Raw genomic sequence first — 27,794 nt, 5'->3', positions numbered from 1 at the left:
GAGGGGGGGGGCGGGGGCGGCGCAGGAAAGTTTCCCGGGACGCCGCGAGCCGAGCGGAGCCGAGCGGCCGCCGGGGGTACGGGGGGAGGCGGGGGGGCACCGGGGGGGGCCCGGGGGGAGGTGTCGGGGGCCCCGGGAGATGCACGAGGCGGGGGAGCCCGGCGCGGTGCACGGGGGATGCACCGGGGGGGGCACGGGGGGGATGCACCGGGGGGGCACTGGGGGGCACGGGGGATGCACCGGGGGGGCACGGGGGGGGATGCACGGGGGATGCACCGGGGGGGACCGAGTGGTGCACGGGGGGGGGATGCATGGGGCGGGGGGGGGAATTCACTGCATGGGAGTGCACGGGGGGGGCTGCACAGCACGGTGCCGGGGGGGTGCCGGGGGGGTGCCCGGGGGGGCTGGGGCTGCACTGGGGCAGGGGGCTGCACCGGGAGGGGCTGCACCAGGGGACCCCGGTCCAGCTGCCGGGGGGGGGGGGGGGACGGACCTCATTCCGGGCTGGGGGGTGCAACCCGGGGGGGGGCCCTCAACCCTGGTGTGCCCCCCCCGCCGGGCTGCTCAGAGCCCCCTTCCCCCCCCAGGAGGCAGCGGGACCCCCCCCGGCATCGGGACCCCCCAGCATCAGGACCCCCCCCCGGCATCGGGACCCCCCCCGGCTGCCCCTGCCCCCGCTGCCAGGAGGAAGCGGCGCTCGGCGAGGGGGGGCTGCGGCCTGCGGGGGGGCCCAGGCGTCCGGGCAGCCCCCGCCTCATAGCGAAACAGGAAGGGGGAATGGGGAACCGGAGCCGCCCCCCTCCCACCCCCCCGGCAGCCGCCTCCAGCCCCCCCGCGCTGCATGGTCTGTCCGTGACCCCCCCGGCCCGGCCGGGGCCTTGGGGACCTGGGGGGGGGGGCGACCCCAAGGACCCCGTGCAAACACAGCTCCTGGGGGGCCATCGCGTCCCTGCCGGGGGGTGATGCTGGCTGCGGGGGGGCCGGGCTGTGGGCTGCCCCCGCTCTCAGGGTGCCCCAGCCCCCCCACGTCCCCCCCCCCGGCTCAGCTCGGCCCTGGGGACTTTCCGTGTGGTTCGGCCGGGGGGGGGGTGACACGGGGCCGAGCGTCACTACGGCCTTGGGGACACGGGCGCCAACACGGGGGGGGCCGGACGCCTGGACAGGGCAGGAACCCCCGGCGGCTTTGCACCACCCTGGGGCGTCACGAGCTGGCGAGGGCTCAGCCCCGTGCGACACCCGTGCGACACCTGTGCAAGGTCCGTGCACCCCGGGCAAGGTCCGTGCGCCCCGTGTGACATCCGTGCGCCCCGTGTGACATCCGTGCGCCCCGTGCAAGGCTGACAGGCCCCGTGCAAGGTCTGTGCACCCCGTGCAAGGTCTGTGCGCCCTGTGTGACATCCGTGTGCCCCGTGCAAGGCTGACGGGCCCCGTGCAAGGTCTGTGCACCCCGTGTGACATCCGTGTGCCCCGTGCAAGGCTGACGGGCCCCGTGCAAGGTCCGTGCGCCCCGTGTGACATCCGTGCACCCCGTGCGACATCCGTGTGCCCCGTGCAAGGCTGACGGGCCCCATGCGACATCCACACACCTGTGCAAGGCCAGCACGTCTTGTGCAACCCCCGCACACCCTGTATGACACCGGCATCCGTGTGCGAGGCTAGTGCAAGGCCTGCACGCGCCGTGCCACCCCGCCACGCCTCGTGCAACGCCCATGTGCCCCGTGCAGCACCCCCGTGCCCCGTGCAACACCCCCGTGCCCCATGCAAGGCCGGCGGCCCGCGCGACGCCCGTGCGACACTTGTGCGCGGCACCGTCCGCAGCCGCGGGCTTGCGCAAGCGGGGCCGGGCCGGGCGCAGGCTGAGCCGCGGCGCATTCCTGGGAGGCCGCGGGGGTGGCGGAGCGGGAAGGCATTTCCTGCCGCGGGGCCGCGCCGGGCCCTGCCGCCGCCACTGCCGCCACCGCCGCCGCTCCGGGGCCCCGGCCGGGCACGGCCCCCACGGTGCACGGGGTCGGCGCGGTGCACGAGTGCATGAGGTCGGTGCGGTGCACGGTGGTGCGCGGTGGTGCACGAGGTCGGTGCAGTGCACGGGGTCAGCGCGGTGCACGGGGTTGGCACGGTGCACGAGTGCATGGTGGTGCACGAGGTCGGTGCAGTGCACGAGGTCGGTGCGGTGCACGGCAGTGCAGGAGGTCGGCGCGGTGCACACGCCTGCGCGCTGCCCAGCCCCGTGCGCCACGTCGGGGCGCCGGCCCCCTCCCTCGGCGGGGTGAGGCCCCCCGTGCCTTGCACGTGGCACACGCCGTGCACACGCCTGCACACACACCGCACGCACCCCTTGCAGCGGCCGTGCATAGCTGTGGTGCATTGCACACGCCTTGCACACGCTTGCACATGCGCCATGCACACGCACCCCCTGCAGTGGCCCAGCCTCGCCCCGGCACGTTGCACATGGCACACGCCATGCACACGCCATGCACATGCTTGCACACGCCATGCACGCACCATGCACATGCCATGCACACGCTTGCACACGCGCCCACCGGGACCTGCTGCTGCCGCAGCACGGCGCAGGGCCCACAGCGGACAGAGCCCCACTGCCGCGGTTGGCACCGGGGGGGGCCCCGGCCGTGGGGAGGCACTGGGGACCCTGGGAACCCCATGGGGACCCCCAGCCGGGCCCGGGGGTGGCAGTCGCCCCGGCGGGGGGGGCCCCGTCCCCGTCCCCGTCCCTGTCCCCGGGGCGGTGGCAGCCGCAGGCCCGGCCCGCCCGGCACCGAGGGAGCGCGGCGGGAACTGGCTGTGCTCCCGGCGCGGTGACGCTGCGCGGCCCCCGGCCAGCGGGGCCCCGTCCAGGGCCAGCACCGCTCCCGCCGCCCCTCCCGGCCCCACGGCCCCACCCGGCCCCGCCGCAGCCCTGGCGCCAGGGGGAGAGGGGGGCACGCGACCCCCCCCCCCCACCCTGCTGCCTGCCGGGCCGGCGGGGCACGCGCACGTGCACACGTGCACCCTTTGCACCCGTGCAGCCTTGCACCCATGCACGCGTGTACCCGTGCCTCCTTTGCAGCCGTGCATCCCGTCTTCCACGCGCCCGTGCCCCCTTCGCACCGGTGCAGCTCTGCAGCCGTGCGTTATGCGCCCTCGCGCCTGTGCGCGCTTGCACCCGCGCAGCCGTGCAGCCGCGTCCCCTGCACGTCCGGGCACCCATGAATCCATGCACCCATGCAGCCGGGCACCGTTGCACCCGCACAGCCGTGCAGCCGCGTCCCCTGCACGTCCAGGCACCCATGAATCCATGCACCCATGCAGCCGGGCACCGTTGCAGCCGCGCAGCCGTGCAGCCACGTCCCCTGCACGTCCGGGCACCCGCGCAGCCGGGCACCGTTGCACCCATGTGTCCATGCACCGTTGCACCCGCGCGTCCATGCAGCCGCCCGTCGCCGCACGCGGGCAGCGAGGAGCTGCAAACGCGGCAGTGCTGGCGTCACCCCGGAGCTGCCCACGGTCGGGGCCGCAGTGGCAGTTTGCTTTAGGTGTCCCGAGCCCCCCCGGCCCCCCTGGCCCCCCCGGCGCAGGCCCTGCCCCGGCCGGGCTGTGCCGCGTTGCACCGCGCCAAGCTGCACCGTGCTGCGCCGACCCCGCCGTCCCCCCCCCCCCCCGCAGCCCCGTTTCCCCCTGCTTTCACCCCGTTTCACAGCTGCTGCCCGCGGGGCCCCGAGCCCAGGCAGACGCGGGAGCCGGCCCCACAACCAGCCCCACAAACGGCCCCACAACCGGCCCCACAACCGGCCCCACAACCAGCCCCACAACCGGCCCCACAACTGGCCGGGGATTTCTGCTGTGCTTAAATTGCAAAACTTAATAAAAACCCACCCCCCCACCCCAGCTGAGCTGCCGCAGCCGGCGGGCGGGGGCTCCTCTCCGGTTATTTGATGCAGTTTCTGCTCCTCGCCCAGCGCCGCGCTCCGGCCTGACGCCGTTTTTCCAGCCCGGCTCCTCCCTGCTCCCCCCGCCGCCTCCCGGGAAAATCGCTGGGGGGGGCAGGGGGGTCCCGGCGGGGCAGCGAGCGGCCGGGCTGCAACCGCCGCAGGGCACTGGCACGCGGTGCAACACCCCGCCGCAGGGCACCGGCACGCGGTGCAACACCCGAAACGCACTGGCACGCAATGCAACACCCTACAACGCGCCGTCACGCAGTGCAACACCCAAAACACAGTCACACAGTGCAACACCCAAAACGCGCTGTCACGCAGTGCAACACCCAAAACGCAGTCGCGCAGCGTGGCACCCCGCAACCCGCCGCTGCCCGGGGCAAAGTCCACAACGCGCTGCCCAGCAACGCGGCGCGGTGCAAAACAATGTGACATGGTGCTAAACAACGCGACGTGGTGCAAAACAACGCACTGCCCTGTGACACCCCGCATGCAACACGCTGCCCCGAAATGCCCTGAGATGCAGCACCCCGAGATGCAGCACCCTGAGATGCAGCACCCCGCTATGCGACACGCTGCAATGCAGCACCCCGCAATGCAGCACCCCGCAATGCAGCACCCCGCAATGCGACCCGCTGCAATGCGACCTGCTGCAATGCGACCCGCTGCAATGCGACCCGCTGCAATGCGACCTGCTGCAACGCAGCCCCTCGATGCACCGCAGCTCCCTGCATCGCCCCGCGGCACGCCGGCCCTGCAACGCGGCCGGGCCCCGCAGCCCCGGGTCCGCAGCGGCCAGGCCGCGGGCAGGGTGACGCCGTGGGGCGGCGGGGCGGGGGCCGGGGGCGAGGCGGGCCGTGCCGCGTGTCCCTTCTGGAAAGCTCCGGGGCGGCTGCGGCGACTTTGTGCCCGGGCTATTTACCCGGCGCTTATGCAACGGGGGGGCCGGGCCAGGCGCCGCGGGCCGGGTATATAGGGCGGGGCGGCCCGGGGGGGCTGCACGCCGGCATGGAGCTCAGCGGAGCTGCCACCCTCGTCCTGGCCGCCTGCCTCGCCTACCTCTTCTTCCTCTCGCTCTGGAGGAAGAAGGGCGGCCTGGGCAAGCTGCCCCCGGGCCCCATGCCGCTGCCGCTCCTCGGGAACCTCCTCCAGATTTCCCCCTCCCAGACCATGAAATCCCTGGAAAAGGTGAGTCGGGGGTGCGGCGCCCCGAGCAGAGGCCGCTCCCGCCCCGGGGCCAGACGTTCCCGCACCAGGGCCAGACGTTCCCACGCTGGTTCCAGATTTTCCCGCGCTGGTTCCAGATGTTCCCGCGCTGGTTCCAGCTTTTCCCGCGCTGGTTCCAGCTTTTCCCGCGCTGGTTCCAGGTTTTCCCACGCTGGTTCCAGCTTTTCCCGCGCTGGTTCCAGATGTTCCCGCGCTGGTTCCAGATGTTCCCGCGCCAGGGCCAGACATTCCCGCACCACTGCTTGTTTTTCCCACACTGGCTCCAGATGTTCCCACACCACTGCCAGATGTTCCCATGCCAGGGCCAGTTTTTCCCACGCTGGGGCCAGATTTTCCCGCGCTGGGGCTAGATTTTCCCGCGCCGGTGCCGCCGTTCCTGGTGCTGGTGCCGGTGCCGGTGCCGGTGCCGGTGCCCGCGCCGAGCCGCCTCTCCCGCAGCTGCGCAGCCGCTACGGCCCCGTGTTCACCGTCTACTTCGGGCCCAAACCCGTGGTGGTGCTCTGCGGCCACGCCGCCGTCAAGGAGGCCCTGGTGGACCAGGCCGAGGCCTTCGCCGGCCGAGCCCAGATGCCGACGCTCGACTGGACTTTCCGGGGCCACGGTGAGCGGGACCCCCCCCCCGAGCGGGACCCCCCCCGAGCGGGACCCCCAGGAGCAGCCGGTGCCGAGCTGCAGCCGAGGAAGGGGCCGAGCTGGGGGGGGGGGGGGGGCGGCTCCGGGCGGCCACGCTGCCTCCTCGCCCCGGCTTGCAGCCCCCCAGGACGCCCAGCCCCACTTTGCAGCCCCACAGCGGGCTCAGCCTGGTCCTTGCAGGGTGCTCAGCCCCAGTTTGCAGCCCCCCAGGACGCCCAGCCCCACTTTGCAGCCCCACAGCGGGCTCAGCCTGGTCCTTGCAGGGTGCTCAGCCCCAGTCTGCAGCCCCCCAGGCCAGTCTGCAGCCCCCCAGGTGCTCAGCCCCATTGCTCTGCGGATGCTCAGCCCGTTTGCAGCCCCGCGGGTGCCGTTCCGTGGCCCGGGGCGCTCACCCGTCACCGTGACCGTGACCGTGGCCGTGGCCGTGGCCGTGGCCGTGACCGTGGCCGTGGCCATGCCATGACCATGCCGTGACCGTGACCGTGGCCGTGCCGTGACCATGCCATGACTGTGACCGTGGCCGTGCCATGACCATGCCGTGACCATGACCGTGGCCGTGCCGTGACCATGCCATGACCGTGACCGTGGCCGTGGCCGTGGCCGTGGCCGTGCCGTGACCATGCCGTGACCATGCCGTGACCGTGACCATGCCGTGACCATGGCCGTGCCGTGACCGTGGCCGTGGCCGTGCCGCACGCAGGGGTGGTCTTTGCCAACGGGGAGCGCTGGAAGCAGCTGCGGCGCTTCTCCCTCACCGTCCTGCGCAACTTCGGCATGGGCAAGCGCAGCATCGAGGCGCGCATCCGGGAGGAGGCCCAGTTCCTGCTGCAGGCCCTGCGCGACACCCGAGGTGCGGGGGGGCCCGGGGGGCGGGGGGGCGGGGGGCGCGGGGGGAGCCGTGCCGAGCCCCGTCCCCCCCCCCCCCGCAGAGCAGCCCTTCGACCCCACGTACTTCCTGAGCCGCTCCGTCTCCAACGTCATCTGCTCCGTCGTCTTCGGGAGCCGCTTCGACTACGCGGACGCAGATTTCCTGGCGCTGCTGCAGATGATGAACGAGAGCTTCCGCGAGCTGAGCACGCCCTGGTCGCAGGTGCGGGCGCGGGGGGGGCACGCGGGTGGACGCACGGATGCGGCATGCATGCGGGGATGCAGGGGCAGCTGCACGGCTGCATTGTGGGGCCCTGGTGCGTGCACGGATGCATGGCTGCATGGGCAGGTGCGTGGTTGCATTGGGCGGGTCCTGGTGCATGCACGGGTGCATGGGTGCATGGGTAGGTGCACGGTTGCATTGGGTGGGTCCTGGTGCATGCACGGATGCATGGGTGCAGGGGCAGCTGCACGGCTGCATTGTGGGGCCCTGGTGCGTGCACGGATGCAGGGGTGCATGGGCAGGTGCGCGGTTGCATTGGGCGGGTGCTGGTGCATGCAGGGCTGCAGGGCTGCGGGGGCAGCTGCACGGCTGCATCGTGGGGCCCTGGCGCGTGCAGGGCCGCAGGGCCGCCGGCACCTCTCGCCTCTCGCCGCGCAGTTCTACGACATGAACGGGAGCCTCCTCAAGTACCTCCCCGGCCCCCACATGAAGATCTACCGGCTGCTGCAGCGCATGCGGCAGTTCATCGCCCGGCGGGTGCAGCAGAACATGGAGACCTTCGACCCCGGCTTCCCGCGGGACTTCATCGACTCCTTCCTCGTCCAGATGCAGAAGGTGGGCGCCGGGGCCGGGGGCTGCCGCCCCGCGGGCGGGGGGAGGAATCCCGCCCGCATTTCCGGCTTTTTTCTGCTTTCTTTGCAAGGAAAAAGACAACCCGGCCTCGGAGTTCAACATGGAGAACCTGGAGCTGACCACGCTCAACCTGTTCTTCGCGGGGACGGAGACGGTGAGCTCCACGCTGCGCTACGGCTTCCTGCTGCTCATGAAGCACCCGGAGGTGCAAGGTGAGGGGCCGGGCCCGGCGCGGGGCCCCGCAGCACCCAGTACCCGGCCCCCGGCCCCGGCCCCGGCCCCACGCGGCCCCTCCGCCCACAGAGAGGCTGCACGAGGAGATCGGGCGGGTGATCGGCCGCGAGCGCCCGCCCTGCATCGAGGACCGCAGCCGCATGCCCTACACCGACGCCGTCATCCACGAGGTGCAGCGGGTCAGCGACCTGCTGCCCATGAACGTGCCGCACGCCGTCACCCGCGACACGCTCTACCGCGGCTACGTCATCCCCAAGGTGCCCCCCCCCACCCCCCCCCGCACCCCCCGCCGCTCTGCACCGCGGCCGCCGGCTCGGCTGCTCCTCGCGGTGGGCTCGGGCCCGCGGTGCTGTGTGCGCTGCCTCCGTGCATGCTGCCTCCGTGCACGCTGCCCGGCTTCGTCCCATGCGCGCTGCTCCCGTTGCACACTGCTCCCGTTGCACGCTGCTCCCGTTGCACGCTGCCCAGCTTGGTCCCATGCACGCTGCTCCCGTTGCACGCTGCTCCCGTTGCACGCTGCCCGGCTTCATCCCATGCGCCCTGCTCCCGTTGCACGCTGCTCCCGTTGCACGCTGCTCCCGTTGCACGCTGCCCGGCTTGGTCCTGTGCACCCTGCCCCCGCCCCGTGCACCCTGCCCCCGTGCACCCTGCCTTGGCGAAGTCCCATGCGCGTGGCCCTGCGCCCGCTGCCGTGCCTGGCCCCGGGCACGCTGCCCCTGTGCACGCTGCCCCCCCCCGTGCACCCTGCCCCCCCGGGCACGCTGCCCCTGTGCACGCTGCCCCTGTGCACGCTGCCCCCCCCCGTGCACCCTGCCCCCCCGGGCACGCTGCCCCCGTGCACGCTGCCCCCCCCGTGCACGCTGCCCCCCCGTGCACCCTGCCCCCCCGGGCACGCTGCCCCGCGCGCAATGTCCCGGCTCGGCCCCCGTGCACGTTGCCCCGTGCGCTGCCCTGGCTCGACCCGGTGCACGTTGCCCCGCGCGTGCCCCCCCCCCGCCCCGTGCATGCCCCCCCCCTGCACACCGCCCCCCCGGCCGGGCCCCGGGCTCACCCCCCCCCGCCCCCCGCGCAGGACACGGAGGTGTACCCGCTGCTGAGCACGGTGCTGCACGACCCCGCCATGTACAAGCACCCGCAGCGCTTCGACCCCGACAACTTCCTGGACGCCGCCGGCGCCTTCAAGAAGAACGAGGCCTTCGTGCCCTTCTCCTCAGGTAGCGCCGTGCCGGCTCCCCGCGGCCGCCCGTGCCGGCTCCCCGCAGCCACCGAGCTCCCCGAGCCACCGGTGCTCCCGGAGCCGCCCGGCCGCCCGTGCTGCCCGCCGCCCTCGCGCCTTGCAGGGAAGCGCATCTGCCTGGGGGAGGCCCTGGCGCGCATGGAGCTCTTCCTCTTCCTCACCACCGTCCTGCAGAGCTTCCGGCTGGAGCCGCTGCTGCCGCCGGCCGAGCTCGACACCACCCCGCTCGAGAGCGGCTTCGGCAACATCCCGCCGCTCTACCGGCTCCGCGCCGTGCCCTGCTGAGCCGGGGCCGCGCCGCCCCGCGGGATCCCTGGGACGGGCACTGTGGGGCCACGGGATCCCTGGGACCGGCACCGTGGGACCCCCAGGGTGGGATCCCCCGGGACCAGCACTGTGGGGCCCCCAGGGTGGGATCCCCCGGGACCAGCCCCAAGGGACCCCCAGGGCGGGATCCCCCAGGATGGGCACTGCGGGGCCACGGGATCCCCCGGGACCGGCACCATGGGACCCCCAGGGCGGGATCCCCCGGGACCAGCACTGCAGCTCCATGGGATCCCTGGGACCGGCACCATGGGACCCCCAGGGCGGGATCCCCCAGGACCAGCCCCACAGGACCCCCAGGGCGGGATCCCCCGGGACCGGCACCGCAGCCCCACGGGATCCCTGGGACCGGCACCGCGGGGCCCCGGCGTGGGAACCCACTGTGGGAACCTGCTGCGGGAACCGAGCACGGGACCCCGGCGCGGGACCCCACTGCAGGAACCCACCGTGGGAGCCCGGTGCGAGGAGCCGGCACGGGAACCCGCTGCAGGAACCGGCTGCAGGAACCTGCTGCGGGACCCCAGCGCCGGCCCGGCCGCGCGGCCCCGTCCCCCCTTTGCCCTGGTGCCACCCGCGGAGCTCCTGCCCCCCCCGCGGCCCCCCCGCCCCGCAAACCCACCCCTGGTTACCCAACGCTCCCGATTAAATTTCTGGCGTGGCCGAGCGCAGTGTTTGCACCGGCTTTGTGGGAACAATCAGCACTTAATCGCCTTAAGGGTGTTTGGTTTCGCCGCACAAGTGGGGACCGGCCCGGCTCGTCCCGCCGGGGCCTCGGGTGACGCCGGGGACCGGTTCCCGCAAGGCGACCGGGGCGCTGGCTCGGGGCGCTGGCTCGGGGCTGGGCACGGCGCTGGGCACGGCGGGGCAGCCGCGTCGCCCAACGCCCCTGGAAATTTCCAAGCGCCCGGCGGGGCCCCGCGGGCTCCGGTTATGCAACGGGCCCGGCCGGGCGCCGAGCCCCCCGCGCCCCCCGCGCTGCCGGGATATAAGGCGGGCGCGGGCGGCGGCGGCGGCAGCACCCACCATGGAGCCGGCCGCCCTGCTCCTGGCCGCCTGCCTCTGCTGCCTGCTCCTCGCCGCGGCGCAGCGGCACCGGCTCCGGCACCGGCACCCGCAGGGGCGGCTGCCCCCCGGCCCCGCGCCGCTGCCCCTGCTCGGCAACCTGCTGCAGCTGAGCACCCGCAGGCCCCTCCAGGCCCTCATGCAGGTGGGCTGCGACCCCGGCGCTGGCTGCGGCCCCGGGGCTGGATGCGACACCAGGGCTGGATGCGACACCAGGGGCTGGATGCGGCCCCGGGGCTGGATGTGGCCCCAGGGCTGGATGCGACACCAGGGGCTGGGTGCAACCCCAGCGCTGGGTGCGACACCAGGGGCTGGATGCGATACCGGGGGCTCGATACGATACCGGGGGCTCGATGCAACCCTGGAGGCTGGATGCAACCCGGGGGCTGGATGTGATACCAGGCGCTGGGTGCAACCCCAGCGCTGGGTGCAACCCCAGGGGCTGAATGCGGTACCGGGGGCTGGATGCGATACCGGGGGCTGGCTGCAACCCCCAGGGCTGGGTGCAATGCTGGGGGCTGGGTGCAACTTAGGGGGCTGGATGCAACTTAGGGGGCTGGCTGCAACTTGGGGGCTGGCTGCAACCCCGGGGGCTGGATTCAATACCGGGGGCTGGATGCAACCTTGGGGGCTGGCTGCAACCCAGGGAGCTGGCTACGACCCCAGGGGCCAGATGCAAACCTGAGGGCTGGCTGCGACCCCGGGGGCTGTTTGCAATGCTGGGGGCTGGCTGCGACCCCAGGGCCAGGCTGCAACCCCGGGGGCCAGCTGCGACCCCGGGGGCTGGATGTGATACTGGGGGGCTGGATGCAACCCGGGGGCCGGCTGCGACCCCGGGGGCTCGTCGCAGCCCCGGCGCGGGCCCCGCGCTGCCCCGCTCGGCCCGTCTCTTGCAGCTGCGGGAGAAGTACGGCCCCGTGTTCACGGTGCACCTGGGGCCGCGGCGGGTCGTGGTGCTCTGCGGCCATGAGGCCGTCAGGGAGGCACTGGTGGACCACGCCGAGGAGTTCAGCGGCCGCGGGGCGCTGGCCATCATCGACCGCAACTTCAACGGCTTCGGTGGGCCCCGGCGCGGGGCTGGGGGGGGCCAGGAGCGGCGGCCGCCTGCAAAACATCCTCCCCTCCTGCATCCCTCCTGCCTGCATCCTTCCTGCATGCATCCTGCCCGCCTGCATCCTCCCCCCTGCAGCCCTCCTGCATCCATCCTCCCCTCCTGCATCCATCCCTCCTGCCTGCATCCTCCCCTCCTGCATCCCTCCTGCATCCATTTCTCCTGCCTGCATCCTCTCTGCAAGCATCCTGCCTGCATGCGCATCCCTCCCATGCGCATCCCTCCTGCATGCATCCCCCCCAGTCCCTTCTGCATGCACCCATCCCATGCGCATCCCTCCTGCCTGCATCCCTCCCCCAGTCCCTCCCAGGTGCATCCATGCCGTGCACCCCCCCGCCGCACACATTCCCCCCCCCCGGTGCCTCCCCGCCTTGCACGGCCCTCGTGCAGCGTCGGCGGGGGCCGCAGCCCGCGCTCAGCCCGGTCTCTCCGGCGGCGCAGGGGTGGCCCTGGCCAACGGGGAGCGGTGGAAGCAGCTGCGGCGCTTCTCCCTCACCGTCCTGCGCAACTTCGGCATGGGCAAGCGCAGCATCGAGGCGCGCATCCGGGAGGAGGCCCAGTTCCTGCTGCAGGCCCTGCGCGACACCCGAGGTGCGGGGGGGCACGGGGGGTGGGGGGGCGGGGGGCGCGGGGGGAGCCGTGCCGAGCCCCGTCCCCCCCCCCCACCCCCGCAGAGCAGCCCTTCGACCCCACGTACTTCCTGAGCCGCACCGTCTCCAACGTCATCAGCGCCGTCGTCTTCGGGAGCCGCTTCGACTACGCGGACGGCACCTTCCTGGAGCTGCTGCGCCTCGTCAACCAGAGCTTCGTGGAGCTGAGCACGCCCTGGGCCCAGGTGCGCCCGGCCCGCGCGGGGCCGCATCCCTGCTGCAGCTGCATCCCTGCTGCATCCGTGTCCCTGCTGCATCCGCATCCCTGCTGTATCTGCATCCCTACTGCATCTGCATCCCTGCTGCAGCTGCATCCCTGCTGCAGCTGCATCCCTGCTGCATCCGTGTCCCTGCTGCATCCACGTCCCTGCTGCAGTCGCGTCCCTGCCACAGCTGCATCCCTACTGCATCCGCATCCCTGCTGCATCCGCGTCCCTGCTGCATCTGCGTCCCTGCTGCATCCGCGTCCCTGCTGCATCCGCGTCCCTGCTGCATCCGCATCCCCGCTGCAGCTGCATCCCTGCTGCATCCACATCCCCGCTGCAGCCGCGTCCCTGCCGCAGCCGCATCCCCACGGCGCTGCATCCGCGTCCCCCGCAGCTCTACGACATGTTCTCCGGCGTCCTGCGGTACCTGCCCGGCCGCCACAACCGCCTCTACCGCCTCATCGAGGAGCTCAAGGGCTTCGTGGCCGCGCGCGTGGCGGCCAACCGGGCGTCCCTGGACCCCGCCGCCCCCCGCGACTTCATCGACTGCTTCCTCATCCAGGGTGACAAGGTAGCGGGAGGCCGGGGGGGGGCGGGGGGGCCGCGTTGGCCCTGCAGCATCGTCCCCCCCCCAGGAGAGCCAGAACCCGGCGAGCGAGTTTAACAGCACCAACCTGGTCCTCACCGCCCTCAACCTCTTCTTCGCGGGGACGGAGACCGTCAGCTCCACCCTGCGCTTCGGCTTCCTCTTCCTCATGAAGCACCCGCAGGTGGAAGGTAGAGCCCCGGGGGGGCGGGGGGGGGGGGCATGGTTTGGTGCATGCATCCATGGCTCGGTGCATGGGGCCGCGGCCCGGCACAGCCCCTCTCCCGCCCCGCGGCCCCGGCAGAGAAGGTGCACGAGGAGATCGAGCGCGTCATCGGCCGGCACCGCGCGCCCGCCAGCGAGGACCGCGTGAACATGCCCTACACGGAGGCGGTGATCCACGAGATCCAGCGGCTGACGGACATCGTGCCGCTGGGGATGCCGCACGCGGTGACGCGGGACACCCTCTTCCGCGGCTACCTGCTGCCCAAGGTGGGGGGGCGGGGGGGGGCTGCGCCGGGGCGTCGCGGGCGGCGGTGCCCGACCCCAGCACCCTCCCTCCCTCCGTGCGCCCGCAGGGCACCGACGTCTTCCCCGTGCTGGGCTCGGTGCTGCGCGACCCCGCGTACTTCAGCCGCCCCGAGGAGTTCGACCCCGGGCGCTTCCTCGACGCCGACGGCCGCTTCAAGAGGAACGACGCCTTCGTGCCCTTCTCCCTGGGTACCGCGTGCCCCGGCCCCGCCGGCGGGATGCAGGGTGCCGGAGCGGCGTCCCGGCGGGATGCAGGGTGCCGGAGCAGTGTCCTGGCGGGATGCAGGGTGCCAGAGCAGTGTCCTGGCGGGATGCAGGGTGCCGGAGCAGCATCCTGGAGGGATGCAGGGTGCCGGAGCGGCGACCTGGAGGGATGCAGGGTGCCGGAGCGGCGTCCTGGCGGGATGCAGGGTGCCGGAGCAGTGTCCCGGCGGGATGCAGGGTGCCGGAGCGGCGTCCTGGCGGGATGCAGGGTGCTGGAGCAGTGTCCTGGCGGGATGCAGGGTGCCGGAGCAGTGTCCCGGCGGGATGCAGGGTGCCGGAGCGGCGTCCCGGCGGGATGCAGGGTGCTGGAGCGGCATCCCGGCGGGATGCAGGGTGCCGGAGCAGTGTCCCGGCGGGATGCAGGGTGCTGGAGCGGCATCCCGGCGGGATGCAGGGTGCCGGAGCAGTGTCCCGGTGGGATGCAGGGTGCCGGAGCAGTGTCCCGGCGGGATGCAGGGTGCTGGAGCAGTGTCCTGGCGGGATGCAGGGTGCTGGAGCGGCATCCCGGCGGGATGCAGGGTGCCGGAGCAGTGTCCCGGCGGGATGCAGGGTGCTGGAGCGGCATCCCGGCGGGATGCAGGGTGCCGGAGCAGTGTCCCGGTGGGATGCAGGGTGCCGGAGCAGTGTCCCGGCGGGATGCAGGGTGCTGGAGCAGTGTCCTGGCGGGATGCAGGGTGCCAGAGCAGTGTCCCGGCGGGATGCAGGGTGCCGGAGCAGTGTCCCGGCGGGATGCAGGGTGCCGGAGCAGTGTCCTGGCGGGATGCAGGGTGCCGGAGCAGTGTCCCGGCGGGATGCAGGGTGCCGGAGCAGTGTCCTGGCGGGATGCAGGGTGCTGGAGCAGTGTCCTGGCGGGATGCAGGGTGCCGGAGCAGTGTCCCGGCGGGATGCAGGGTGTCAGTGCGGAGCCTCCTCCCGGCGGGATGCAGGCGGATGCCGGGCGGGCCGGGAGCACCGTGCCGGCGGTGACGGCCGCCCTCGCGCCTTGCAGGGAAGCGCATCTGCCTGGGGGAGGCCCTGGCGCGCATGGAGCTCTTCCTCTACTTCACCACCGTCCTGCAGAGCTTCTCGCTGCGGCCCCGGGTGCCGCCGGCGCAGCTCGACGTCTCGCCCCGCCTGAGCGGCTTCGGCAACGTCCCCCCCCGCTACGAGCTGAGCCTGGTCCCGCGCTGAGCCCGGCGCCGGCCCGGCCCCCCCCGGACGGAGCCGCGGCCCCCCCGGAGCCAGCGACCCCCGACCACGGGGCTTCGGCGGCCTTTCTGCAGCGGGCGCCCGGCGCCGGGGGCCTCTCGCGCCCCTCATTAAAGTCCCTGCGCAGCAGCCGTGTGCTGGTCGGGCTCGTTGGGGGCAGCGGGGGGGGGCAGCGGGGGGGTGCAGGGTGCAGCGGGGGGGTGCAAAGCCCCTGGCCAAGCATGCAGAGCTGTGCAAAGCCCCAGAGAGCACTGAGACAGCTGTGCGGAGTGCCAAGCAGCGTGCAGAGCCGCTCAGAGCCCCAGGCCAAGCATGCAGAGCCGTGCAGAGCCGTGCAGAGCCGTGCAGAGCTGTGCAGAGCTGTGCAGAGCCCCACCAACACGTCTCAAGTGCGGGGAGAAACCCTCGGCGGCTCCCGCGCCGGTTTGCAGCCCTGGCATGTGGCGAGGGGGAGCGTGCGGGGCCGGCGCCCGGTGCAAGCGGTGCACGTGGCCGGCGAGCGTCCCCGGGACGGGCTCAGGGGCATCGGCCGCGCGAGCCCCGCGCCCCGTCCGGCCCCCGGCGGCGTCCAATGGCGCTGGGTGCAACCCGCCGGGCGGGCGCAGACTTTGCTCCCGCCGGCGCCCGGGCGGCCGCAGACGGGGCACCGCTGGCAGCGGCATGGAGCTGGCGGGGACCCTGCTGCTGCTGGCCCTGCTGGCCCTGCTGGCCCTGTGGGGCTGGCGGCCGCGGGGCCGGACCCTGCCGCCGGGGCCCCTAGCGCTGCCCGTCATCGGCAACCTGCTGCAGCTGCGGGCCGCCGACACCTGCGAGGCGTTTCGCAAGGCGAGCGGGGCCGGGGGGTGCACGGGGGGGGCCCGGGGGGTGCACGGGGGGCCGGGGGTGCACGGGCAGCCGGCCCCGCTCATGCCGTGGCGCGTCCCCGTCCCCGCAGCTCAGCGAGAAGTACGGCCCCGTGTTCATGCTGCGCCTGGGCTCGGAGCCCACCGTGGTGCTCTTCGGCTACGACGTGGTGCGGGAGGTGCTGGTGAGCCGCAGCGAGGAGTTCACCGACCGCGGCCGCTTCCCCTCCTCCGAGAAGATCGGCAAGGGCCTGGGTGAGCCGCGGCGGGATGCGACGGGACGGGATGGGAGGCGATGGGACAGGATGGTGGCACGGGGCGGCCCCCGGCCCGGCCCCCCCGCGACCCTCCCCGCCGCCGCGCAGGACTCTTCATGAGCAACGGGGAGACGTGGCTGCAGACCCGCCGCTTCGCCCTCTCCACCCTGCGGGACTTCGGCATGGGCCGCCGCAGCATCGAGGAGCAAGTGCAGGAGGAGACGGGGCTGCTGCTGCAGGAGCTGGCGGCGAGCAGAGGTGGGGCGGCGCCGCGGGGACGCGGCGGGACGGGGGGAGGCGGCGGGGGGGAGGCTGACGCCCCCCGCCCGGCCCCAGGGCAGCCCCTGAACCCCGGGCTCCTGCTGAGCGCCGCCGTGGGCAACGCCATCAGCCGCATCCTCTTCGGCGAGCGCTTCAGCTACCGCGACCAGGAGTACCTGCACGTCCTCCGGCTGCTCGCGGAGAACTTCCACCTGGAGAGCTCTGTCGCCGGGCAGGTGAGGGGCGTCCCGGCGCTGCTCCGGGGGCCCCGGCTCTGCTCCGGGCATCCTGGGGCTGCTCCAGGCATCCCAGTGCAGCTCTGGGCATCCCAGCACTGCTGCACACTAGGCACTGCTCCAGGCATCCCGGTGCAGCTCCAGACATCCTGGCAGTGCTCCAGGCATCCTGGCACTGCTCCAGGCATCCTGGCAGTGCTCCGGGCATCCTGGCACTGCACCAGGCATCCCGGTGCAGCTCCGGGCATCCCAGTGCAGCTCCGGGCACCCTGGGGCTGCTCCGGGCATCCCAGCACTGCTGCACGCTAGGCACTGCTCCGGGCATCCCGATGCAGCTCCGGGTGTCCCGCTGCTGCTCCGGGCGTCCTGGTACTGCTGCAGACATCCCAGCGCTGCTGCACACTGGGCGCTGCTCCCGGCACCACGTCGCTGCTCCGTGCCAGGAGTCACGCCAGGCATCCCGGCACTGCTCCGGGCATCCCGGCACTGCTCCGGGCACGCCGTCATCACTGCATGCCGGGCACTGCTCCAAGCATCCCGGTGCAGCTCCAGGCGTCCTGGCGCTGCTCCGAGCACCACGTCGCTGCCATGTGCCAGGAGTCGCTCCGGGCATCCCGGCACTGCCGCGTGCCAGGAGCTGCTCCGTGCACCCTGACAGAGCTCCAGGCCTCCCCGCGCCGCTCCCGGCACCGCGTCGCTGCCGTGTGCCAGGAGCTGCTCTGGGCGTCCCGGCACCGCTCCGAGCATCCCTTGGCCTCTCTTTCCCTCGCAGCTCTACAACATGATGCCCAGCATCATGGACCGCCTGCCCGGCCCCCACCAAACCTTCTTCCGGAACAGCTTCTTCGTCCAGGACTTCCTGGCCAGGAAGATCGCGGAGCACGAGGCCACGGTGGCTTTCGACGCCCCCCGGGACTTCACGGACGCCTTCCTGCGCAAGATCGAGCAGGTAGCGCCGGCGCCGGGGCCGGGGCCAGGGGCTGAGCTGCGGCGGCCAAACCCCGTCCGCTGCCCCCGCCGCAGGAGAAGGGGAAGCCGGAGACGGTCTTCACGCGGGAGAACTTGATAGTGACGCTGTTCGACATGTTCCTGGCCGGGTCGGAGAGCACCAGCACCTCCATCCGCTACTGCCTCATGCTGCTGCTGGAGCACCCGGCCGTGGCAGGTGGGGGGGGGGCGGCGGGGGGCCGCCGGGGGTCCCGGGCAGCACCGACCCCCGTCTCCGCCCCGCAGCCAAGGTGCAGGAGGAGATCGAGCGGGCGGTGGGGCGGGAGCGGGCGCCGGCGCTGCGGGACCGGGCGGCCTTGCCCTACACCGAGGCCGTCATCCACGAGGCCCAGCGCTGCCTGGACTTGGTGCCCCTGGGCTTCGTCCGCACCGTGACGCAGGACACGCAGCTCCGCGGCTTCACCATCCCCAAGGTCCCGCCCGCCCCCTCCACCCGCTGCCGATTCGGCTAATTAAGGGCCGGCCCGCGATTGCGGGCTGCACCGGGGGCCGAGCGCGGATAGCGCGACGCGACGGCGGCGAAGCCGCCCTGGCTCCTCGCTCGCTGCGCATGCAGCCAGCGCTAATTGCCCCTTTGCTAATCGCGCCGTGCGCTTAATCATTGATCATCGATTGCGCGGTGGGTTTAATCATTCACCGCTGCTTGCGCAGCGGGCCGCGACACCCCGCCCTGGCGCGGCCCCTCGTCCCTGCCGCGCGCGGCCGGTGCCAGCCTCTCTCCCGGCAGGGCTGCACCATCTACCCGGTGCTGAGCTCGGCGCTGCGCGACCCCCGGCAGTTCCGCAACCCCGAGGCCTTCGACCCCGGCCACTTCCTGGACGAGCACGGCGCCTTCAAGAAGAACGAAGCCTTCTTGCCCTTCTCGGCGGGTGAGCGGCGGGGCGGAGCGGGGCCCGGAGCCGGCCGCCCCGAAACGCGGCTCGCCCAACGCCGGCCCCGCGCTCTCTCCGCAGGGAAGCGCATGTGCCTGGGGGAGAGCCTGGCGCGGACGCAGCTCTTCCTCTTCCTCACCGCCATCCTGCAGCGCTTCCGGCTGCGGCGCCCGCCCGGCGCGGCCCCCGTGGACCTGCGCCCCGCCGTCAGCGGCATCCTCAACATGCCGCAGCCCGTGGAGCTCTGCTTCTGCCCGCGCTGAGGGGCCCCGGCGGAGGCCCCCGGCCCGCCGCCCGCTTGCGTCGGGAACTAAAGTGCATTTTTTGCCCCTCGCGCCTCGTGCTGCTGCTGGCGTCCCGGAGCGCCCGGGCCGGGAAGAGGGGGGATGCAGGGACACGCGGGGGTCTTTCCCGGGGAGCAAAGCGGGGCAGCGCGGGGCTCAGCGCGGCACGAGCGGCAGCGTCCAGCCCAACCCGCTGGACTCGGGCGTGACGGCGACGTCCGCCGGGTCCCCGTGGCCCGGAGCTGCAAGTGCTGGAGGGTGCTGGTGAGGAAGATGAAGAGCTCCATCACCGCCAGGCCTTCGCCCGCACCACGAAGGCTTCGTTGCACTTGAAGCGCCCGGGGCCGAAGGCCTGCGGGTTGCGAACTGGGACGTGCGGAGCAGGGGGACGACGTTTGCGTCCTGGGCGCGGAGGGAGAGTGGTGGGGGGCGCGGGGAAGCGGGCTGCTGCGGCGCCCCGGGGGTGCGGTACCCCAGGGATGCTGTACCCCACGGCGGTACCCCAGGGACGTTGCATGGTACCCCAGGGATGCTGTACCCCACGGCGGTACCCCAGGGACACCGTGCAGGACCCCAGGGACGCTGTACCCCACGGCGGTACCCCAGGGACGCTGTGCAGGACCCCAGGGACGCTGTACCCCACGGCGGTACCCCAGGGACACCGTGCAGGACCCCAGGGACGCTGTGCAGGACACAGCTAGAGCCACGAGAGCTGCATGCCGGGTCCCTCGACCCCCCGGTGCTTTTGCAACACCTTTGCCCCCCCCGCCCAGCTCCCTTCGCCCCCCCGGCTGTTTGCTCTGCGGCCTTGTGAAGTTAATGATCAACCCGCAGCCCCCGGCGTGGGGGGGCCTGGCCCGGCTCTGCCCCCTGCTCCAGCCGGCAGCGGGGGGGCTGCCAGGCTCGTGGCCAGCGTGAAGCCGGGGCCCCCGCTAACTCCGTGCCCCGGGAGCAGGGAAGAGCCTCCTGCCCCAGGCTGGGAAGCGGGATGGGGGGGCCCCCGCCCTGCACGGGGGCCCAGGCGTCCTATAGGAGACCCCCCCCCCCAAACGTGGGAACGCCAGGCCCAAGGAAGGGCCCAGGCGTCCGGGGCAGCGCACCACGCCGTTAAGCTCGATTGGCGCCGGGGGAAGGCGAGGGGTCACCCCCCACCCCGGCTCTCGGCGCCGGGGGGCCCAAACCCACCCCCCCACGGGGCAATTTGGGGGTCCGGGTCGCGCACGCCGGGGCGGCCCCCAGCCCCACAGAAGGCCTTTGCGCCACGCCGGCCCCCCGCCCCCCCCACAGGAGCCGCGGGAGCCGCGCACTGGAAAACATTAATACTTTATGTACGAGAGTCACGTTTTCACAGCCTGAAGGTGGAGGGAATCGCGCTTTTTTTTTTTTGTTTCAGAGAGAAGAAAACGAACCTGGGCTAAATCAGAAACCGTGTCGGGTCCGGCCGCCTCTCCCCCCTCCTCCTGTGCATGCAGACGGGCTGGGGGAGCACAGACGCCCCCCCCACGGCCCTCTCCCCCACCCAAGTGCAATAAATAACACAAACAGAAGCAGAAAGAAAGCGAACCCCCCCCGCCGAAGGGCAGGGACGCACACGCGCTCCCGGGCAGCCGAGCAGGGAAAGGTGGGGTTTTTTTTCCCCTACTCGGCTGGAGATATTTTTAAATAAGGAGGGTTTAAAACTCACAGCGGGGCCCGGCCGGAGGGGAAGGGCCCGGCCTGCAGCTCTGGCAGCCGTGCCGGGGGGAGGCTCCCGCACCCCATCCGCGGCCGGTGCACGGCGACGGGAGCGGGGCCCCGGGCTGCGCCCCGCCGGCGGAGAGGGGTCGGCAGCGGAGGGATCCCGCTCCGGGCGGACGGAGCCGACGGGAGAGACGCTGCCCCGAAACACGGAGCCGGGGGGCAGAGCCCGGCCCCGGGGAAAGCGGCTTCCCGGCGAGGTCAGGGCGGAGGTGGAGTGTTTGCACCGTTCCCTAAAAAAACGCCGTGGGGGTGTGCGGAGGGAGCGGAAATTCAAACCGAAGAACGCAGAAAAAGGCAAAACCCAGGGGCTGGCGGGCACGTTCACCGCTCCTGGCTCCGAGGCGCTTGGAGCCGAGCCGCCGCTCCCACCGGAGCCCGGGCCGGGGGATCCGACCCCTCTGCCGCGGCCCCCCCCTTCATCCAGGCACCCCCAAAACGCTACCGTCACCCCGCAGCAGCGTCTCGGGGGAGATTATTTTTAAACAAGCGAAACAAAACCCAGCCTGCTCAGGGGGGGACAGCACAGGACCCACGGGGACAGAGGCTGCCGCGCAGGCGCCCGCCGGCCCCAGGCGTCGGCACGGAGGAGCCGGGCGGTCCGCCCGCGGCGCGGCCCAGGGCGGGGACGAGCCGGCCTCGCGCCACGGGGACGGACGAGCGGCGGGCGAGGAGCGTTCGACAGAAGCCACCTCGGTCAAATACAATCAAACGGGGCGTTTGCCACGGAGGTAAACTCGAGAGTCCCAGGGCTTCTCGGACGAGGAGGGCTGACGGAACGGAGGAGGGGGCAGGGGGCTCCGTGGGAAGCGGGGACTCGGCGAGCGAGGCACGTGGTCCTGGCGGGGAGGAGAAGACACGAAAGGGCTTTCGCGGGCGCCGGGCAGGAGCGGGGCGGCCTGCCCGTCCGGGGGGCTCGGGAGGAGGCTCCCCCCGGCCGTCTCACCTTGCCTACGGGCTCCTCGGCGCCCAAGCGGCCTCTAGCAGCCGCACTGCTGCTTGGTCTGCGCCGGAGCTCCCCGCGGCTGCCTCAGCTGGCGCAGGGAGGCATCTCCGTACTGGATCCCCGAGCCCATCCTCTCCGGGTCGAGCTCGCCTGCGCCGGGGAAGGGGAGTCACTCGCGGGGGAAAAGCGGCGTTTCCCAGGAACGCGCCTCGCTTCCCGGTTTCAGGGAGGTGAAGTTTTGGATGGAAAGCACAAGGCAAAGAGGGAATCCCCGTGCTTGGATTCAAACCTCGCTGCTGCCAAACGCCTCTCCCGCCCCCCAGCCCAAGCGCCGAGCGCCGTACCTGACTCGATTTTGTTTAATATGGTCCTCGCACATTTTAAGAAGGCTTCTTCGACATTCTCTCCCGTCAGGGCGCTGGTCTCCAGGAACATGAGCTCTGAGGCAGTGAAACACGCTGGTTATTTCAACGGCAACGACCGGCGGGGAACCGCTGCCCGGGAGCGCAGTCGCTCCGCTGAGGGCGAAACACAAGACGACCGAAGCACCGGGGCCTGAAAGCAGCGCGGCTCTTCCCGCCTCCCTGGATCCGGCCCTCCTTCTGCAGCCAGAACCTGGACCAGATCATCTCGCTCCCACCAAGATCCGGGATCACGGGGCAACACGCGAATGCGCCCGCGGCCCTGCTCCCGCACAGCTCCGAGGGGAGCTCTCCCGGTCAGGGGACGCTCCACGGCCCCGGGGGAACGTGCCGGAGCCCCCGCCTCTCCCCGGGACGCCGGCGGCACGTCGGGATGCCCCGAGGGACCCACGGCCTGGCTGCCGGGGGTGCCGCCCCCCCGTCCCCGCGCTCCCCGCCCTCACCGTTCTCCTGGGCGAAGCGCGAGGCCTCCAGGAACGTCACCTCCCGGTCGGCGTCCAGGTCCTTCTTGTTCCCGCAGAGGATGATGACGATGTTGGGGCTGGCGAGCGTGCGCGCGTCCGTGAGCCAGTTGGTCAGCGCGTTGTAGGTCTCCCGGCTGCGAGGGGGGCGGAGGGGCGGGCTGAGAGCCGCCCTTCCCAGCGCCGAGAGGCCCAGGGCTAGCGCCCGAGCTCCCCGCAGCCCCTCGGCGGGAGGGAGGCAGGCAGGGAGGGAAACGGGGCGCCGGGAGCTGCCACCCACCTGGTGATGTCGTACACGAGCAGCGCCCCGGCCGCACCGCGGTAGTAGCTTCTGGTTACCGACCTACGCAGGGAGAGAGGACGGCACAGGAGCGGTGCGCAGCCGGGGGAGCCTGCGTTCCCCCCTCGGCCCTGTTCCTCGGGGATCGAGGAGGGCTGGGGCGCGGGGAAGGTGCAGCAGCGCTGCCGACAACCCTCCGACCCAGCAGCGCTGCCGGAGAGAGTCCGGAAAGCAACGGGAAGCGGGGAAAAACCAACGGGAGCACCCGCTTCCCAGCCCTGCCGAGGCTGCGCCCAGCTGGGGAGCCAAACGCCAACGCACGAGGCAGCTCTTACGGCCCCACAGCGGCAGGCGACTCGGGCGAGAGACAGAACCGGCCCAAATCCGGGGAACCGGCGCCGTCAGGGCTCCCATCTCGGCCAAGGCGCTGATGTTCTTTTCAAGGCCGAAAGCAGTTGCTAGCCGAGACGCCGGGCGAGTCCTGATACTGCCCAGCATTTCACATGCTGCACGCTGCAGCCAAGGCAGATGCCTTTGGAAACGCAGCTACGTTTCACCCACTTTGGAAAGGGCTTAAAGGAGGGGGAAACAAAACCCAAAGGGCTCTGAACACGACACGGGCTTATGCACGATTTCAAAGCTAATCCACAGGCTCCGATACCACAATTCAGTAAGAGAAAAAACATTTCCTTATACCTGAACCTTTCTTGCCCAGCTGTGTCCCAGATCTGCAGTTTCACTGTCTTCCCTCCTACGTTAACGACCTTGGAGCCAAACTCCACGCCGATCGTGTGATTCGAGTCCTGTTTGACTGCAGAACAGAGAGGTGGCTTGCAGAGACCGGGCTCGGCACGTTAGAAACTGGCAAAAACAGGCGCTTCTCCCCACGACCTCAGCTTCGAGGCACTAAAGCACCAACACACAAGATTGCCATTTCTGGGGCTGCAGCGATCTCAAATTATTTCATTCAGAGCAGACAGAGGGGCAAAGAAAAGGGGAAATAAACGTGTATCTTCAGGCTAGAGCACATTAGCTCGGGAGAGGCACAAAGCAGATCTCCTTTCCCCACGACAGACCTGCCAACAGCCTTTACCACCCCGGGCCAGCTCAGCCCCCCCGCCGCCCCTCATCCGCCTGCAGCCCCCTGCCCGCTCCCCCCAGCCCAGCCTTCCCCCCCACCCGCAGCCTCACCGAGCTCTGCCAAAAGCAAAAGCGCCCTGAAACCGCGGGGCTTTCAGAAAAGGAAGTCACGGCTCTGCGGTGCGGAAGCTGCAAGGGTTTTGCATCCCGCGCAAAGCCCCTGAACCACTTCCAGCGCCGCGCGAGTCTCATCCGCGGCGGCGAAGCACCTCTGATGCCGCGCGAGCACCGCGGCAGCCGTGCAGAGATGAGCGCGGCGACCGCCCGGCCGCTGGCCCGGGCCTGCTCTGCCAACCCGGCGGGAACGGCAATGCCCCCGGCGCAGGCACAGCCGCCGTTTGCTCGCAATTTCGGTTCCTCGGGGCAAACGCCTTTGTGCTCGGGCACAATTTGCCTAAGCTGCCCAGATCATTTGCCAACACGAGAAGTTCATTACAACGCGGTTTTGTAATCGGCTGAGGAGAGGAAGCCAGGACTGTGCCAACACACGTGAAATTAAATCTGAAAGCCCCACGCAGGAGGTTCTTGGCATTTCACTTCCAGGTAGGCAGGCTCAAAGCCTTCCTCTATCCACGGAAAAAAAGGAAGCGAGTTTTCAAAGGAGAATAAGGAAGTTTTGGAGGTTCACGGCAAAGCTCTATTAATGCATCAAAACTTGAGAGCGCTCCATTGCCGGGCCTGGCAACGAAGGTTTGAGGCTACGGAACGGCGTTTCATTCCTCTGGAAAAAGGTTCTACAGGGAAATATTTCAGCAGCGTTTCTCGTTAGTCCAAAAGACAAATCCGGTCAGGAGGAACAACGTCCACGTTAGCGACGGTCAAGAGAGCAACTTACATTTATTTTCTATGAACTGATGGAGGAGGCAGGACTTCCCCGTTCCAGCGCTGCCTATCACGAGGAACTTGAAGAGGAAATCTGGGGAGGAAAACAACCACGTTTTAACGGACACGCATGCACAAACCGGCGGGATGGGGAAAGAGCTGAGGAAACCTGAACTTTGCGGTGAACACGCCTCGCGAGCAGAGGCATCTTTGTTTCCCCAACGGCCCCCGCGGAGAGAAAGAAAGGCTCCGCGTGCCCCCGCGCCAAGCTCCCTGGCGAAGCTGCCTCCTCTCCGCACCGACGGCGCAGCTGCCCCGCTCCGCCGGGCCAAACGCCTCTCCCCGCTCATCTCTCCGGTTGCAGCACGGCGGCTGCCGCTTCGCCGCGACCGGCCCCGAGCAACCCGGGCGGACCTACCATACCGCTCCTCTGCTTCGCGCTGGGGAAGCGGAGATGGAGAGCAGGAGCAGAGCTGCTCCACGCGGGCACCTCCCAGGGATCCCGGGAAGGGTTTCAGCCTCGGCTCCAACGCCAAACAAAAGCATTAAGCAAAAAGGCCCAGGCACTTAACCGCTCCGGATCCCGCGTGCGCGGGGTATCGCCTCCCGGGAACGGGATGGGCCGCGGCGCAGCCAGAGCCCCGGCGCTTCCCGTAAACATCCCTGTCCCCGGGGAGAAGGCGAAGGAGCTGCTCCCTCCGCCTCCCGCACACCGAGCTTTGCTGACCAGGGCACTGGGTGGTGGACGAGACCAGCGAGGCGGGCAGCTAAATGCCCTTTTCTGGCTTTTTTTCGGGAGGAGGCGGCAGTCGCTGACCGCTGCAGGCGCGGCGGCAGGGAGGAGGCCTCGTCTACCCGTCGCTGCTAAGCGGGAGACGGGAGAGGGCTGCAGGGACCAGAAAACACAGCGCGGCAGCCGGCCCTCACGCGCCAGCTGGGTCGATACCACTCAGACTCCTCCGGTCTTGCAGGCTTTAGTAAACAGCCCCGAAGCTGCTCTCCCAGCTCTGTGCTTCCCCGTCCTCCCCTCCCCGGTGAAAGCGCGCAGCAGGAAAGTGCACGAGCTCTTTGCAAGGACGCAAAGCGCTGACGGTAAACACTGCTCTTACCCGAGCGGCAGCTGCAGCCCAGCGCCCGAAGGCAGCTCCCCGGGTTCGTTATCTCGCCTGAGATAAGGCTGTTTATTCCACGAGGTTTTCCAGGGAAGCTCCTAACAGTCTTGCGCGGCTGGCGGAGGGCAGCGCCTCCAAAACGGGCAGCACGCGCTTGGGAGAGGAGCCCTCCCGCAAGCACCGCCGCCTTCGCGGGACGCTCGGTCCCTTCCTGATCGCGCTCGCTAGGGAAGCATTTTGGAGCCGCTTTGGCCGGGGAGCGTTCCCGCGCGACGGGAGAGGAGAGCCGAGGAACTCCGGCCTCGCCTGCTCGTCTCGCAGCGAGGCCACGCGGGGACGAAACGTGGCGCGAGCAACGCGCTCTTGGCGGGCACGGGGCGGCCCCGGCTCTGCCCCGACGGGTTTCAGCAAACACCGTAAACACAACCGGGGCACCAGCTACGCAGGGAAAACCGCATATATGCAAAGCACCCAAAGAGACGCGGCGGAAGGAAAAAGCCCCGAAGAAAAGACTTTCTCCCGAGCTGCGTGGGAAATACCCGCTGCTGAAAGCCGCGAGGTTTTGCTACGGGCCGCCCTCACCCAGCGGGTGCCGGAGGCCGGACCGGCGCGAGGGGACGGGGAGGGGGACGCACCTGCAGCCGGCCGCCTCGGCCCCGGGGAGAGGCACCGCGTCGGCACCGTCGCCCTCCGCAGAGGCGTCAATTAACCCGGAGGAGGAGAAGGGACAATGCGACGTATGGGTCGCGCTCAGCCCCACGGAGCTGCCCCCTTCCGCTGGCGTTCCCAGCCCAGCCCCACGCGCACACACGCGTCCGCTGCCGTCTCCTTTAATCATTAGGCGGCCGATCCCAGGTAGAGCTGCCCGGAGCTGGAGCCGGAGCCGGAGCCGGGCAGGCCGGGGTTTTCCGCCCCGGCGTGGGGCTGCGCCGTGGGTCGCGCGCCAAGGGCAGCGCCTCGCCGTGCAGGGACCCTCCGCAGCCTCCGCCGCGGGGAGGATTCGGGGCGCCGTGTTTGCCGTGGGGGCTCCGGCTCGTGCGATGGGAGCGCCCAGCCCCACAGCGGGCCTGCCCGTGTGCCCCACGTCGCCTGGAGGGGCTCATGCTGTGCCCCATATGCCCCCCCAGTCCTGTAGGCTCCCCCCATGCCCTTTCCCTGCGCCCCACATAGATCCCCACAGACCCCCCACCCCACACAGAGCCCCACATATGCCCCCAGCCCATACAGGCCCCCCCGCCCTACGCACACAGCGCCCCATAGGCTCCCTATAGGGCTGCATCACACGCAGCCCCCTCCTCCCCACGCAGCACGCAGAGCCCTATATCCCACACAGGGCCCCACAGAGAGCCCCACGGAGTCCCCCTGCCCCACAGAGAGCCCCACATGCTCCCTATAGGGCTCCCATCCCACACAGGGCCCCACACAGAGCCCTATATCCTACACAGAGCCCCACACAGAGCCCCACAGATGCCCCCCACCCCACACAGACCCCCACCCCACACAGGCCCCACAGACCCCACCCCATCCCACCCCGAGCCCCACAGGCTCCCTATAGAGACCCATCCCCCATAGCCCCTCCCGTCCTACACGCAGCCCTATATCCCACGCAGGGCCCCAGGCGGAGCCCCATAGATCCCCCCACCCCGCACAGAGCCCCACACGCTCCCTATGGGCCCCCATCCCGCAGAGCCCCCCCTCCCCGGGCCCCCGCCCCACGGAGGGGCCCCCCCAGAGCCCACCGGGCCCCTCGCCCCCCGCAGCCGCCCCTCCGCCCGTGCCGGCCCCTGCCTCCCTCCCCGACCCACCGTAGGTCTCGGACATGGCTGGCGCCGCCGCCGCCTCCTCCTGCCGCCGCCTCCTGCCGCCGCCGGGCCGTGCGGAAGGGAGCGGGCACAATATGGCGGCGCCCAGCACCCGCCAATATGGCGGCGCCCAGGAGAGACGCTTCCGGGTTCTGCGCGCCTGCGCGAGCGAGGCGCCAGGGGCTGGTCGGAGCCAAGCCAGGGGGCGGGGCGAGGGGCGGGGCCGAGCGAGGGGGCGGGGCCAGGCCGATGGGTTGGGGTCGGCGGGTTCGGCGGTGCCTGGGGCAGCAAGGGGGGGGGGCAGGGGCAATTGTACGAGGTGGGGACAGTTATGGGGGCAGGGACAGTTGCGGGGGGGTAACTGCACGAGGTGGGGACAGTTGCAGGGGGGCAGGGAGGACCCAGGC

At 71.3% G+C, this 27,794-nt stretch overlaps 4 protein-coding genes and 1 long non-coding RNA gene across 5 annotated transcripts; 4 read left to right on the top strand and 1 right to left on the bottom strand.

Moving 5' to 3' along the window:
* The first annotated feature begins 16 nt into the window (after positions 1-16).
* Positions 17-3,930, top strand: LOC135325252 (uncharacterized). Its single transcript, XR_010386378.1, has 2 exons — positions 17-76; positions 588-3,930. It is a non-coding gene; the product is annotated as an uncharacterized LOC135325252 (long non-coding RNA).
* Positions 3,931-4,912: 982 nt separating this feature from the next.
* LOC135325249 (cytochrome P450 2G1-like) lies at positions 4,913-9,285 on the top strand. Its single transcript, XM_064503093.1, has 9 exons — positions 4,913-5,117; positions 5,595-5,757; positions 6,490-6,639; positions 6,719-6,879; positions 7,318-7,494; positions 7,583-7,724; positions 7,816-8,003; positions 8,819-8,960; positions 9,087-9,285. Exons 1-9 carry the CDS (start codon positions 4,938-4,940, stop codon positions 9,266-9,268), a joined length of 1,485 nt encoding a protein of 494 aa, XP_064359163.1. The 5' UTR covers positions 4,913-4,937; the 3' UTR covers positions 9,269-9,285.
* An 816-nt stretch (positions 9,286-10,101) lies between these two features.
* Positions 10,102-14,887, top strand: LOC135325251 (cytochrome P450 2G1-like). Its single transcript, XM_064503108.1, has 9 exons — positions 10,102-10,514; positions 11,266-11,428; positions 11,922-12,071; positions 12,155-12,315; positions 12,731-12,907; positions 12,972-13,113; positions 13,227-13,414; positions 13,501-13,642; positions 14,706-14,887. Exons 1-9 carry the CDS (start codon positions 10,332-10,334, stop codon positions 14,885-14,887), a joined length of 1,488 nt encoding a protein of 495 aa, XP_064359178.1. The 5' UTR covers positions 10,102-10,331.
* Positions 14,888-15,565: 678 nt separating this feature from the next.
* On the top strand, positions 15,566-18,715 carry LOC112981919 (cytochrome P450 2C11-like). The gene is made up of 9 exons (XM_064503094.1): positions 15,566-15,730; positions 15,840-16,002; positions 16,113-16,262; positions 16,341-16,501; positions 17,274-17,450; positions 17,525-17,666; positions 17,735-17,922; positions 18,237-18,378; positions 18,463-18,715. The coding sequence occupies exons 1-9, from the start codon at positions 15,566-15,568 to the stop codon at positions 18,642-18,644; spliced, it is 1,470 nt and encodes a 489-aa protein (XP_064359164.1). The 3' UTR covers positions 18,645-18,715.
* A 1,257-nt stretch (positions 18,716-19,972) lies between these two features.
* RAB4B (RAB4B, member RAS oncogene family) lies at positions 19,973-27,585 on the bottom strand. The gene is made up of 8 exons (XM_064503106.1): positions 27,391-27,585; positions 24,487-24,567; positions 23,208-23,322; positions 22,512-22,574; positions 22,214-22,368; positions 21,693-21,788; positions 21,349-21,498; positions 19,973-21,241 (listed from the first exon to the last, which is right to left on the bottom strand). Exons 1-7 carry the CDS (start codon positions 27,404-27,406, stop codon positions 21,383-21,385), a joined length of 642 nt encoding a protein of 213 aa, XP_064359176.1. The 5' UTR covers positions 27,407-27,585; the 3' UTR covers positions 19,973-21,241; positions 21,349-21,382.
* Between the last annotated feature and the right edge of the window lie 209 nt (positions 27,586-27,794).

This window comes from Dromaius novaehollandiae, chromosome 34, assembly GCF_036370855.1.
Source record: "Dromaius novaehollandiae isolate bDroNov1 chromosome 34, bDroNov1.hap1, whole genome shotgun sequence".
In the NCBI taxonomy this organism is placed as follows: Eukaryota; Metazoa; Chordata; class Aves; order Casuariiformes; family Dromaiidae; genus Dromaius; species Dromaius novaehollandiae.
The sequence above is the reverse complement of the archived record's forward strand: the minus strand, read 5'-3'. Positions and strand labels throughout refer to the sequence as shown.